General features: G+C 33.2%; 1 protein-coding gene across 1 annotated transcript; it reads right to left on the bottom strand.

Annotated features, from left to right (window-relative positions):
* Nucleotides 1-7056: 7056 nt before the first annotated feature.
* LOC125821305 (uncharacterized) lies at nucleotides 7057-8338 on the bottom strand. The gene is made up of 2 exons (XM_049500720.1): nucleotides 7862-8338; nucleotides 7057-7262 (listed from the first exon to the last, which is right to left on the bottom strand). Exons 1-2 carry the CDS (start codon nucleotides 8295-8297, stop codon nucleotides 7057-7059), a joined length of 642 nt encoding a protein of 213 aa, XP_049356677.1. The 5' UTR covers nucleotides 8298-8338.
* Between the last annotated feature and the right edge of the window lie 6324 nt (nucleotides 8339-14662).

Here is a 14662-nt window from a genome sequence, read left to right as displayed (position 1 = left end):
TGTCAGACAGGATAGCAGCGGAATAATACCCAAATCTAAACTTTCCCTTTCAATTTGAACCAAGAGAAGACAAACCAAATCAAGCAATATGAAGAATGGACAACAAGTATATCAATCAAACTAAAGCAACAAGATAAGAATAACCCAATCACACAAGACACAACGATTTACGTGGAAAACCCTTCGATGTGAAGAGTAAAAAACCACAAGACCAAAAGCTCTACTATAAACACCAAGAGTTACAAAATTGTTCTCCAAAATTGGCCACAAAACAAGTGCCAAACAACGAGCAACAACAAATCAAGATTGCACCAAAACTAGAGAATTAAAGAAGAGATTTCACCCAAAAACGCGCTACTGTTCACGCCCCAAAACCAGAAGCTACAGACCTCCAAATCCGATCTCCACCATTGAATTGCAACAACCAGATTCTGAGAACTCCCAGTTCAAATTTGAGCACGATCCAACGGTTAACTAAGTTGCAAACACTGTCTGAAGCGGACTGCCTGAGCAGAAAATTTCCAGAAGCAAAAACGAAATTTTTCTCATTTTCTCTCAATCTCTAAAACAAAACTCTCTTGATTCTTCTCTCTTGTGTTTCTGAAAATAAGACCAAATAAGTCTTATATATGCCACATAATATTTTGGGTTATGGGCTAAAGTGGGCTAGTCCTAATAAGACTTTTATTTATCCACATAAGAAGGGAAAAAAAGATCCTAAACCCAACAATTCTCCCCCTCACAACTATGTGGAGGAGACCGCCATCCCGGCGATCATGCAACAATCCTCAAACTTCCCTCTTGGCAAAGCTTTAGTCATCATGTCGGAACCATTATCATTGGTATGGATTTTTTCAAGTTCAAGCAACTTAGAATCCAACACATCTCGAATCCAATGATACCTCACATCAATGTGTTTAGACCGACCATGAAATGTAGAATTCTTGCCAAGATGAATAGCACTTTGACTGTCGCAATAAAGCACATACCTCTCTTGAGCACAACCAAGTTCCCCCAAAAATCTCTTCATCTAGATCAACTCTTTGCAAGCTTCAACAGCAGCAATAAGCTCAGCCTCTGTAGTAGATAAAGCAACACATTTTTGCAACCTAGATTGCCAAGACACAGCTCCCCCTACAAAAGTAATCAAGTAGCCTGAAGTAGACTTACGAGTATCAACATCACCAGCCATGTCTGAATCAGTGTAACCACAAAGAATAGGCTTCCCTGTACCAAAACACAAACTCAAACTAGAAGTGCCACAAAGATATTTCACAATCCATTTAACAGCATTCCAATGCTCTCTTCCCGGATTAGAAAGAAAACGGCAAACAATACTAATAGCATGAGCAATATCTGGTCTTGTACACACCATCGCATACATCAAACTACCAACAGTTGAAGCATAAGGAACTTTCTTCATATCTTCCTTCTCACCATCACTGGAAGGACAATGTCTAGTACTCAATTTGAAGTGCATAGCTAAAGGTGTATTGACAACCTTAGCTTTGTCCATGTTGAATCTACGAAGTACTTTCTGAATATACTTCTCTTGTGACAGCCACAACTTCTTAGCATCTCTATCACGGACAATCTGCATGCCAAGAATCTGTCTTGCTGGTCCTAAGTCTTTCATAGCAAAAGACTTATTCAACTCTTGCTTCAAATCTTTAATCCTGCAAGCATTATGACCAACAACAAGCATGTCATCAACATAAAGTAAAACGATAATAAAGTCACCATCAGAGAATTTTTGCACAAAAACACAATGGTCTGAAGAAGTCTTCTTGAAGCCCTACTGACTCATAAAAGAACCAAACTTCCTGTACCATTGCCTGGGAACTTGTTTTAAGTCATACAAGCTCTTCTTCAATTTGCAAACATAATTCTCTTTTCCCTTGACTTCAAAACCTTCCGGCTGCTCCATATAAATTTCTTCATCTAAGTTACCATGGAGAAAAACAGTTTTAACATCCATTTGTTCAACTTCCAAGTTCAGACTTGCAACCAAGACTAGAACCACATGGATGGATGCCATCTTTACAACTTGAGAGAATATCTCATCAAAATCAATCCCTTTTTTCTGGCTAAAACCCTTCACAACTAATCTAGCCTTGTACCGTGGAACTGGATTACCATCTTCATGTTTCACCCGGAAAACCCACCTGTTTTTCAAAGCTTTTCGATCTTTAGGTAACATAACCAAATCGAAGGTATGATTATCATGTAGAGACTTCATTTCATCCTCCATAGCATCAAACCACTTTTCTTTTTCTTCACTTTCCATGGCCTCATCAAGACTCTTTGGTTCTCCCCCATCAGTCAAGAGCACATACTCATTAGAAGAATAACGAGATGAAGGTATTTTCACTCTAGTAGATCTTCTGAGAGAACTCTCTGGAGCATAAATAATAGTTGGTTGCAGACCAACCACATAGTCTTGCACTGGAGCATCAGCGGCATACTGGTCATTCTGAATATGATCACCATCTTCAATATCAACTTGATTTTCATCATTTTGAAGATTTTCACATGGTGGAATAGTCAAAGGCACTGGATCAACTTCAACTAGACTGTCACTACTCTAAGAATCAACTTTCTCAACTTTGTCAAGATCTTCAATTGTTTGGTCTTCAAAAAACACAACATCATGGCTTCTAACAAGTTTCTTCTCAACTGGATCAAAGAAACGATAGCCAAATTCATCTTGATCATAACCAACAAAGATACATTGCCTAGTTTTAACATCTAACTTTGATCTTTCATCCTTAGGAACATGCACAAAGGCTTTACACCCAAAAACTTTAAAATGATCATAAGAAACATTCTTACCAGACCAAACTCTGTCAGGGACATCACTATTCAAAGCAACAGTAGGAGATAAATTGATAGCATATGCAGCAGTATTAAGTGTTTCTGCCCAAAAGGAATCTAGCAGCTTAGCATCTGAAAGCATACATTTAACTTTCTCAACAAGAGTTATATTCATCCTCTCCACCAAACCATTTAGTTGAGGAGTCTTTGGAGGAGTTTTCTGATGCCGAATACCCTGCTCTCTGCAATATCTATCAAAGGGGCCAATATACTCACCACCATTATCAGAACGAATGCATTTCAATTTCTTCCTTGTTTGTCTCTCAACCAAGGCCTGAAAACTCTTGAACACATCAAGTACCTGATCCTTAGACTTCAAAGAGAATACCCAGAGTTTGCGTGAATAATCATCAATAAAAGTCACAAAATAAAGTGCACCACCATGAGACCTTACCTTAAAAGGACCGCACAAATCAGAATGTACCAACTCCAGCAAATCAAGCTTTCTTGAAGGTAGATGACTCTGAAAAGAAACTCTCTTTTGTTTACCTGCTAAGCAATGAACACACTTGTTCAACTTTGATTGTTTCACTCCATAAAGCAAATTCTTCTTAGCCAAATTGTTCATCCCCTTCTCGCTCATATGACTTAGTCTTCTATGCCATAACAATGATAAAGTATCATTCTCCACCAAATTTATTGAGCCTCTAAAAGTGGAGCCCTGAAAAACATACAAGTTAGAAAACTTATCACCACGGGCTACAATCATCAAACCTTTAGTAAGCTTCCATTGGCCAGCACCAAGGGTATTAACATAACCCTCATCATCAAGGTATCCCACAGAAATCAAATCCAAGCGAACATCTGGAGCATATTTGACATTATTGAGAACTAGTTTGGAACTATTGTTACTTTCCAAATAAACTGTCCCAATACCAAGAACTGCAACCTCATGATTATTACCCATTTTCAACATCCCAAAATTACCTGGAGTATAAGAAGAAAATAATTCCTTCTTGGGCGTGACATGAGAAGTAGCACCAGAATCCACAAACCAGCTAGACTCATCACGAACAAGATTGACGGCATTTTCATCACAAGAAACAAGAAGATCATCATTAGCAACAACATCAACACGATTTTCATTGTCACCTTCTTTCTTTTGTTGTCTCATATCTCTCTTGTACTTAAAACAAAATTTCTTGATATGCCCATTCTTGTGGCAATAGTCACATGTAACATTCTTGTATTTAGACTTTGACTTACCTCTACTTTTATCTCTGTCACTCTGACCTCTGAACTTGTTTCTCCCCCTATCTTCAGTAACCAAAACATCGGAGTGTGAAGTAGAAGAAGTTAAGCCTTGAGATCTCCTTCTCATCTCTTCATTCAAGGCACCACTCTTTGCATATTCCATGGTCACAACACCACTAGGAGCAGAATTAGTCAAAGGAACTCGAAGAGTTTCAAAAGAGTCTGACAGAGTATTAAGAAGTCATAGTCCCTGTATTTCTTCATCGAATTTTACATTCATTCCAGATAGCTGGTCAAGAACACCCTGAAAATCATTAATATGGTCAGAAATAGGAGTGCCCTCTTTATACCTGATATTCATCAATTGTTTCAATAGAAACAACTTATTGTTTCCAGTCTTCGAAGCATAAAGCGTCTCGAGCTTGTCCCACAAACTTCTGGCATGTGTCTCATTCACAATGTGATTTCGAACATTATCTTCAACCCATTGTCTAATATAGCCACAAACCTGCAAGTGCTCAAATTCTCATTCCTCATCCGTCATGGATTGGGGTTTATTAGAGGTAAACACAGGTAAATATATTTTCTTGACAAATAGAAGATCTTTCATCTTGCCTCTCCAAATATGATAGTTACTACCATTCAAACAAACCATCTTGCTCATATTTGCCTCCATAATTCAAATCAATAATGAACAACAACCAATGATCTGATACCACTTTGTTGGAAAAGACAAGACACTAACAAGAATATCAGACAGGATAGCAGCGGAATAATACCCAAATCTAAACTTTCCCTTTCAATTTGAACCAAGAGAAGACAAACCGAATCAAGCAATATGAAGAATGGACAACAAGTATATCAATCAAACTAAAGCAACAAGATAAGAATAACCCAATCACACAAGACACAACGATTTACATGGAAAACCTTTCGATGTGAAGAGTAAAAAACCACAAGACCAAAAGCTCCACTATAAACACCAAGAGTTACAAAATTGTTCTCCAAAATTGGCCACAAAACAAGTGCCAAACAACGAGCAACAACAAATCAAGATTGCACCAAAACTAGAGAATTAAAGAAAAGATTTCACCCAAAAAACGCGCTACTGTTCACGCCCCAAAATCAGAATCTACAGATCTCCAAATCCGATCTCCACCGTTGAATTGCAAGAACCAGATTCTGAGAACTCTCAGTTCAAATTTGAGAACGATCCAACGGTTAACGAAGTGGAAAACTCTGTCTGAAGCGGACTGCCTGAGCAGAAAATTTCCAGAAGCAAAAACGAGATTTTTCTCTTTTTCTCTCAATCTCTAAAACGAAACTCTCTTGATTTTTCTCTCTTGTGTTTCTGAAAATAAGACCAAATAAGCCTTATATATGCCACATAATATTTTGGGTTATGGGCTAAAGTGGGCTAGGCCTAATAAGACTTTTATTTATCCACATAGGAAGGGGAAAAAAAGATCCTAAACCACATTAATATTCGCCAAAATATTAAGTCAATTAAACATAAAAATTTTGTAAAACATTTTTTACTTTATACCCAGTACAACATTAATAAGTGTAATTTTTTAGAGGTTCCTACACCCTGATTTACTTTAAGGGGAGTGCACTTGATGGATACCCAAAATTTATTCATATTTGAGATGAATAGATTAATTCATATTCAACCCACTTTTGAATAACCATAAATTTTAACCATTTTATCACCTCTAAACTTAACTAAACACCAATTAGAAAGAGTCATCAATGAGAGAATTTTGACGTCCTTGTTTTTTTTTTATAATTCAAGCCAGATTCACCTTGGGCTATATTACAAATTGTGAATTGAATTTGTCGTATATGTGAATCGTTTTAAATAAATAATATATCAAAAAAAAATATTGAGAGAAACTCATATTTAAAATTTGAGTTGTTTAAAGGAAGATTTAAGTTGATGTCCATACCAACATGGGTTGTGGTGCACTGGTGAGAGTGTTTCACCCTTAACCAGAGGTCTCAGGTTCGAGCCCTGGGTATGGAGAAAATCCTGTTGGGAGCGCCACCCCCGAATGGGCCCTGCAGAGCGCAATCCGGATTTAGTTGGAGCTCCAATGTGGGCCCTGGACACCGGGTGAGAAACCAAAAAAAAAAAGTTGATGTCCATTTAAATCCGTCATTGAAGAATTTCAAAGCTCATTTTTTAAAATTCAACCTGCTAAAAATATGTGAATCATTACGAGTGAATAAATATATATATAAAAAAAAAAAAAAAACTCAAACTATCAAGAGAAGCTAATATCTAAAATTTGAATTATTTTAAGTAAATAATATATCAAAGATTCGAAAGATTGAGAAAAGATAATATCTAAAATTTGGGGCAGTTTAAAAAGAATTTGAGCTTGTGAGGATTAGGAAATTTGGTTATTTTATGCCATTTGTTTGTTCGTGTTGAATTCTTTTTTTTTCTACATCGAACTTTTAAAATGGATTTGGGCCCGATTATATTTTTGAGCCATATTGATCAATCGCATGAGCATGAGAAGGTACTTGCAACCCCTTGTGGTGTTTTCTAAACCTGGCTAGTAGTATGGTATTTTCTCCGTTTATTTTTATTTGATCATTATATTAAGAATATATTTTCACTCTTACTTATTATTTTTATACATATTAAAAGAAATATATATTTTTTATATGTTTATTCTCTCAATCATTTTTTAAGACCTAAAACTAAACATCAACTAATATGAATATTACCATAGAATTCTCATCTCAATCACTGCTATATTCACACAAGAACATATAACTTTATTAGCAAAGAAAATAACATTTTTTTAATTTCTTATTTGATAGTTCGATATTTATATTGATGTCTGGCTGAATTTGAATTTACGTTGAGAAATTCAACATTGAAATTAAAACCTATTTTAACAAAGACGACTCGATCTGTACTCGACGGAACTCGAATCCCTGGAAATAACACTATAACTCAAACATGATGAGTAGTCAGATAGGAGTGGCTGCCTTCCAATTATTATTATTAGTGCTAGAATAACTCCATTTGTCTGAGTGAGCAGTAGCCATAGAAGAAGCACCAGAACCACATTTGGCCACTGTCCTAACACTCTCTATTAGTGCCTCTGTACGTGCCTCATGTGACAAAATTTCTGACAATTGTTCAGGGCTAATAAGTAACTTCACTTTCCACACACCTGCATATATATATATACATATAGTAAAGTCAGAAATTTCGTTAAGCGTATTTAAATTTTAATATATGACTTATATTACTTTTTCTATTTTAATTTATGTGAAGAAGTTTAAAGTACAAAAATCAAAATAGTTAATTTTAACTATGTATTTGAATATAGATTCTTCAAAAATTTAAAATAAAATACACATATTTGAAAATTATCCGAATAATACAAGTCAACTTAGCTGATGATTTAAAGTATTTTTAGAAAATTGTAGTCAAGGAAAAATTGTTTGACTCTCTAAATAGTACTAATATTTTTACATAATTATAGGACGGATCATTTATATACATATATATAATATTTCTTTGTCTCAATTTATGTGTTTGATTATGAATTCAAGTATAAGTTCTCTAAAAAATTGTAATTATTAATCTACACGTGCGAAAAGTAGTACAAGTCAACATAGCTGATGATTTAGAATCATATTGAAAAGTTTAAGATGACTAAAAAGTATTATTTGACACTCCAAACAATTACACTTACACATAAACTTAGATCATATTTGACATGTAATTACACGTTAATTATTTTTCGATAAAGGGTGTTCAATTTACCTGTACTATTGTAGGTAGGAAAAACCTCAGCTTCTGATCTCTTTAGCATCCTTTGATTATCAAATGACATCCTATAAGGTGTTGGTTGAGGCAAATTGCTTCGACTACTATCACAAGAAGTAACATCATCAACATCACTTTTTTCATCTTTTTGACCTCTTTTGGATTTAATAATAGGATGGTTTAGTAAAGGAAGGAGATAGTATGATTCACCAGCATGAAGTTCCTCATTAGGAAAAAGTGGTGGAGAGAACATGTCATGGCTATGATAAATGGCATGTCCTGGGAATTCATTAGTGATGCAATGGGCTGTGATGGGTGCATGGAACTCCATGATGCCACCATTACAAGTCACCACTTTTATAACCATCTTGTTGTTTTCTTCTTCTTCATCAACTTCACCAAAACCAAAACCCTTGAACACACAATTCCCCATCTCAACAACCTAATTTTAGCAAAGAAATATGGATTCTTGGAGATATATATGTATATGGATCGATATTACTTGGATGAACGGAGTTATCAGATATATGTGTATCCGTGAAAGGTAGCAAACAAAACAAACCAAGAGATGTTTGCAAATTGAACCTAATACAAATTAGGATTCTTGGAGATATATATGCCTATGTTTTCGATGATCAAAGGTACCAGATATTTATACCGATGAAAGATAACAAATAAAACAATCGAAAGATCAATAGGAACAAATTGAACCTAATTTACAAATTAGGATCCTCGAAGATATGATTATCACTCAGATGAACAAAGTTACCAGATAGTTCTACTGACCGGTGAATGATAGCATATAAAACAACGGAAAGATCGATGCGTGCAAATTGAACCTAATTTTTATATATGTACTAATGAAAGATAGCAGATAAAACGGATGAGCCAAAATATATATGTTTGAAAAGGAAAGACTATGGTTTTTTTTGTTTTATAAATAGGAATATAGAGGAGTCGTCGGTGGGAAGTTTCTTGAGAGTGAGGGGGTTCTTTTCTTTTTGAAAAAACATACAAGAATGTATCTTATGCTATATCATGATGAAGTATCCCTTCCTTCATGGTTGCAAATTCTTATAATAAATATTATGTGTGTAGTGTTTTGCTATTTATGTAAATTGTGAAGTGGTGGACCAACTTATGCTGTCTATCTAAAGAGACAAAAAAAAGGATGTGTTGTGAATTATGTCAAAGAATTTTTATTGGTTCATAATAAAGGTGGTGAGGTTACAAAAATAATACTCCACTTATATGTAGTATATAAAAATAAAATAAAATATACTTAAGCACTCAATCTTGTTTGATGATTCGGTACCGTTAAGATTTTACCTTGATAAGGAACAATTAAATAGGAGTGATTTGAAGACGTTTTATTTTTTGTTTGATTAGGTAATTAATGAATTATCTTAATCATAAATAGGTGATACAAAACGATTATTACATTATTAGTGCGATAAAAACGAAAGAAACAGATCAAAGTAATCGGATTCGGTGATTAATTATTTAATTAAAAAGCTGTAGGATTTCAGTCAACATTCGTCATAATTATGGAGTAATCAAAGATTATGGCTCATGTGAGAGATCAATGGTCAATTGTCGTAATCAATTTGTCCCTTAATTTGTCTTTTTCTTCTTCTTCTTTTTTTGGTATGTGTGAGCATGTCTTTGATATGATACGATAGATAGCAAATATTATATTAAAATCAATTTTCTTAATATCGTTATTTTGATAATATGATAATTGATGTGTTTTTTTAATTTATTTGCTTATATTCGATTTGATATTGCATATTTATAACAAACCTTTCTTTCTTAATCAAGAGTACAATCGAACCCCTTTCTTTGAAAAATATACTTTATACACAAGACTTGATATTTTATGTTGCAATCTAACTTATCGAAGAATCAATCTATTTACATTGAGTTTTGGCCTTGAACAGTCTGGCATGATTATCGAACATAATGAACTGAAATCAACTTTATCTCTTCACCTGTGATTTTACTCAATATCATGAGTGAAGAGATGAGTCAACGGTCTGACATGAATATCGAACATATTATTAGAAGCACTTTTTAAAATCGCTTTTTAAAAAAGTGTTTTGGAAAATTTAAAATAACTAGCTTTTCTTAAAAAGTGTTTTTGAAAAGTAGATTGTGTTTGGCTAATTTTTAAAAAAAAAATACCTTTGAGAGTTAAATTACAAAAAAAAGACAAGTATTAATGCATTTTTAATATTAAGATTGTTAAATAAAGATAATTTTAAAAAAAAAGATAAGTTATTTTAAATATCTATTATAAAACTTTTAATTAAATTTTATATTTAAAAAAAAGTAAATTATAATATTCAAATTTTCAATCAATATTATAATAAATGAATAAAAAATATTTATATAAAATTAACATGATGATTTAATATAATTAGAAATATCAAGTAAAATAAATTTAAATGTTTTCACAAATTAAATCATTACATACGAAAAATTTACTACAAAAATAAATAAATAGAAAAGATATACTGGTAAATATGTATATATATGGCAGGGATATTTTAGTCTTGAAATAAATAATTTTCTGCTTCTGCTTTAAAAGAAAAACATAGATTTTTAGCTTCTTCTCAACAACAGAAAAGATGCTTCTGTTTTCGTTTAAAACTGATTTTACTATTAGTCAAACGCCTTGATTTTTTTAAGAAATAATATTTTTTTCTCAAACAAGTATTTTTAGCCTTCCAACAACAATGTCAAACAAGCTCTTAGAGTCTGTTTGGATTGATTTTTGACCTTTAATTTATAAGTCAAAAATTATAAGCTAGTTATTTTTATTATTTTAGCTTAAAACTAAATGCTTATATAAGCTTTTTTTATTTGTCTAAGGGCCCGTTTGGCCATGCGATATGGTATCATGATATGGAATCATGATATGGTATTATGATATGGAATCATGAGATGAAATTGAAGGTTTGTTTGGACATGCGATATGAAATTTTTGAGTTCTATATTTTCTCATAAGCATAAAAATCCCATAAGTTGTAAAACTATTAAAATAGCCCCAATTGTTTATTCAATCTTATCAAATAAACAAAAAATTATAAAATCGCATAATAAATTATTACAAAGTTATTTGTTCTCCACACCAAAATTTGATACGCTCAAATTACACCTCCTTACAGAAGCATAAGCGATCGTTATCAAGTAAAGAACCCAACTTGTAGATTGGGATTGATCCCACGAGGAAAATGGTTTAGACTTTACTTTTAACCAACAATTATATTCAATTAGTCAAATTATTTCCAGAAACAGGTAATAAAAGGGGGGTTGTGCTTGTGTGAAACAAATAGTAAGAACTTAATAAGTAATCAATAATCAAACTCAACTTTGGTTGTTATCAAAATAAGATAAATAACTAGGGTATACGTGTTCCCCACAATCTCATAACGCAGTAATCCTAATAATAGCAATCATTTTCTAGTGTATTACATGCAAAGTGATAAGTTAAGTATCTCTAAATCCCTGGTCCGGCATCTAGAGACTTTCACCCCGCACCTTGGTCCGGCTACGTGTGTATAATTTACTAACCCTTACATTTACCTCATATTAGACATCATAATCGATGTTTGGCTTAGTTCTTACTTCGCACCAATCGACACTAGCCTATTAGATAGTATCACACTAAATCTATGTTGATAATTCTTTTCTTGTTGGTTACCTCCTTGGTCCAGCAAGTAGCAACAAGGCGAGTTCTAACGTTGGCCACCGTTAAAAAGACTTCTAAACGAAAGAATTATCAATACATGCAACACACTATTCAAAAATTGCTTATTTACTATTCATACTTTGTTAATCAATCATGGTTCCCACAACCCTAGTTGTGGATTTAGTTACTCATATTGGCAAGAACACAATTCATAATTGTAGATGAAGAAATCATGAACTTACGTAAAGAGAATAATAAACCCAGAAATGTTACTTGAATTGCAAAGCCAAAATCTTCAAAACGAACTTGGAAAATCAATAATTGCTAGAGTTGCAAATTAATCTCCAAAGTTACAAAGCAAAAATAGAATAATAGTGTCTAACCCCCAAAAACGAGGTTTACATGTCCTATTTATAGAAAACAAATCCTAAATAAAAAAGGAAACAAATTAAGGAAAGTTTTGTTCAGGTACGCGTCTTCAATCCACGAGACCGACTTACGGACCGTCGATGGATCTACAGTCCGTAAGTCCATTCCGTCACTCGAGACTTAGTAAATATTTCAGCTTCCAAAAATCAGCTTCTCTGAAGCAAACGACGGACCAGCAGTACGGACCGTAGATCGACCTACGGTCCGTCAATCCCCTCCGTAGCTCCATACTTAGAATCTTCAAAAATCAGGTACTGGAACCCTCGCAGTATCACTCTACGGATCAACAGTACGGTCCGTAGATCAATCTACGGACCGTCAATGGGCACCGTGGTTCCACACTTGGTCAGATTTCCCTGATTTGTCCTCAATACCATGCCTGCTGATCTACGGTCATAACCTACGGACCGTGAATTGACCTACGGTCCGTAGATCACCTCCGTAAATGCCCTGTTTCTGCATTTCCTTCAGTTGTCTTTAAACTTCCGCGCCTGAACACCTTTCCTGCAAAACATGATAAAAACACATAAAAACCAATATAAAAAGGCCATAGACACACACAACTTGTAAGTGAAATGTATTAGAAATACCGTAAACTCACGGTATATCACACTTAAGTAATAGTTTCATCTAACTTTAATTTAATAAAAAAAATTGAACATAAATTGTAGTGTACTAGTCTTTAATATAATCCTCCCACATAGTACGGACAATTTCCTCACGTTGAACTTGCATTTCTCGATCATGTGACCGAGAAGACGAACCAATATTGTTACTTTGAGTCATTTGTTGGTCAATATCCTCCGCAACTATATCTTCATGTTCATACACCATAAATATTTCATCACTACTTTGGTATTCTCGCAAATAATTATGTAACAATGCACAAGCTATGACAATTTTCACTTGTGTATCAATATCATAATGGTTCATGCCTTGTTTCAGTATTCTAAATCTATTTTTCCAAGCTCCAAAAGTCCGTTCAATCACATTGCGCAAAGATGAATGCCTATAATTAAATAGTTCTTTGGCATTTTGAGGTTCTCTTTCACTTCCTCGGTAATCTTGCAAACGATAGTGTAGTCCTTTGTTTGGAGCTAAAAATCCTTTTGTGTTTCGGAAACCATCATCAACAACATAAAAATAGTGCTTCCAAGGCAATGCAAAGTCATAAAATAAATATTATCTCTTTAAACAAAGTTGATAGGAAATATGTAACTAAATACTAATAACTTACACATAAAATATAAATGTTCATGTATTAAAGCCATAAAATAATTTATTAATGTGATTGAAATTTTACCTTAAACTAAGGCCAAAACCGAGTATTATGTCAAATTTTGGAATGTACACCAGTCATATTTTTTTGTTGTATAAATGTTGGTGCAATCTTGCTAATTGCCTCGGCAACTATTTTAACATGCCGGTTAATTATTTCAAGTGAATGTTGAAAAGCTTCACAATCGTGAGGTGTGAGTTAAAGTGACTATATGTTGGTGAGAATAATAAATTTTATGTCGGTGAGAATAATAAATTTTAAAAAGTAATGATGTGATTATAAATTTTATCAACATATGATACCATATCACGATATGGTATCGTGAGATAGAATCAGCGTTTGGACATGCGATTTTAAGCTGATTCCATCTCATGATTCCATATCATGAGAGGTGATACCATATTCTCCAAAAACCATGATATGGAATTATATGGTGATTTCATATCATGATTTGAGATATTTTAATACAATAATTGATCCATGAGTTTATATTTTGTTAAAACAACCCCACATTTATATCTACTAACCATTTGTTTCATATGTTGATAAAATTTATAATCACATCATTACTTTTTAAAATTTATTATTTTCACCGACATAAAATTTATTGTTCTCACCAACATATAGTCACTTTAACTCACACCTCACGATTGTGAAACTTTTCAACATTCACTTGAAACAATTAACCGACATGTTAAAATAGTTGCCGAGGCAATTAGCAAGATGACACCAACATTTATATAACCAAAAAATATGACTGGTGTACATTCCATACTCGATTTTGGCCTTGGTTTAAGGTAAAATTTCAATCACATTAATAAATTTATTTTATTGCCTTAATAAGTGCACATTTATATTTTATGTGTAAGTTATTAGTATTTAGTTACATATTTCCTATCAACTTTGTTTAAAGAGATAATATTTATTTAATGACTTTGCATTGTCTTGGAAGCACTATTTTTATTATTCTTACAAACATTATTTTTATGAAGTGCATTCTATAATGCTTCCAATTTATTTTATATTCACTAAACTAATATTGATGTATTTTTTATTTGGTAGGATTGTGTTGCGATTGATGAAACATATATAGAAGGGGAGGTTCCTAAAGCGGTGCAACAAGCATATCGTAATCACAAAGGAAGAACATCACAAAATGTCTTATGTGCTTGTGATTTTGATATGCGATTTACCTTTGTTGATGTTGGTTGGGAAGGTACTGCACATGATAGTAAAGTACTTGAGAATGCACTTGTTGAACCAACGTCACAATTTCCATATCCGCCACATGGTAACTTTAAATTACATCCTTAGAATAAATATTATTTATTTATACAAAGTTGTCTCATTTACGTCACATATACTTTTAGTAATTCTTTATAAAATATTTTTTGGT

This window comes from Solanum verrucosum, unplaced genomic scaffold, assembly GCF_900185275.1.
Source record: "Solanum verrucosum unplaced genomic scaffold, falcon-dt-bn FXZP01000222.1, whole genome shotgun sequence".
Classification (NCBI taxonomy): Eukaryota; Viridiplantae; Streptophyta; class Magnoliopsida; order Solanales; family Solanaceae; genus Solanum; species Solanum verrucosum.
This window is presented reverse-complemented; position numbering and strand designations above follow the sequence as displayed.

Coding starts and splice junctions, on each gene's coding strand:
- LOC125821305 (XM_049500720.1), bottom strand. CDS start 8,297: ATGGGGAATTGTGTGTTCAAGGGTTTTGGTTTTGGTGAAGTTGATGAA. Junction 7,263..7,861: donor TCCTACCTACAATAGTACAG/GTAAATTGAACA, acceptor ATATATATGCAG/GTGTGTGGAAAGTGAAGTTA.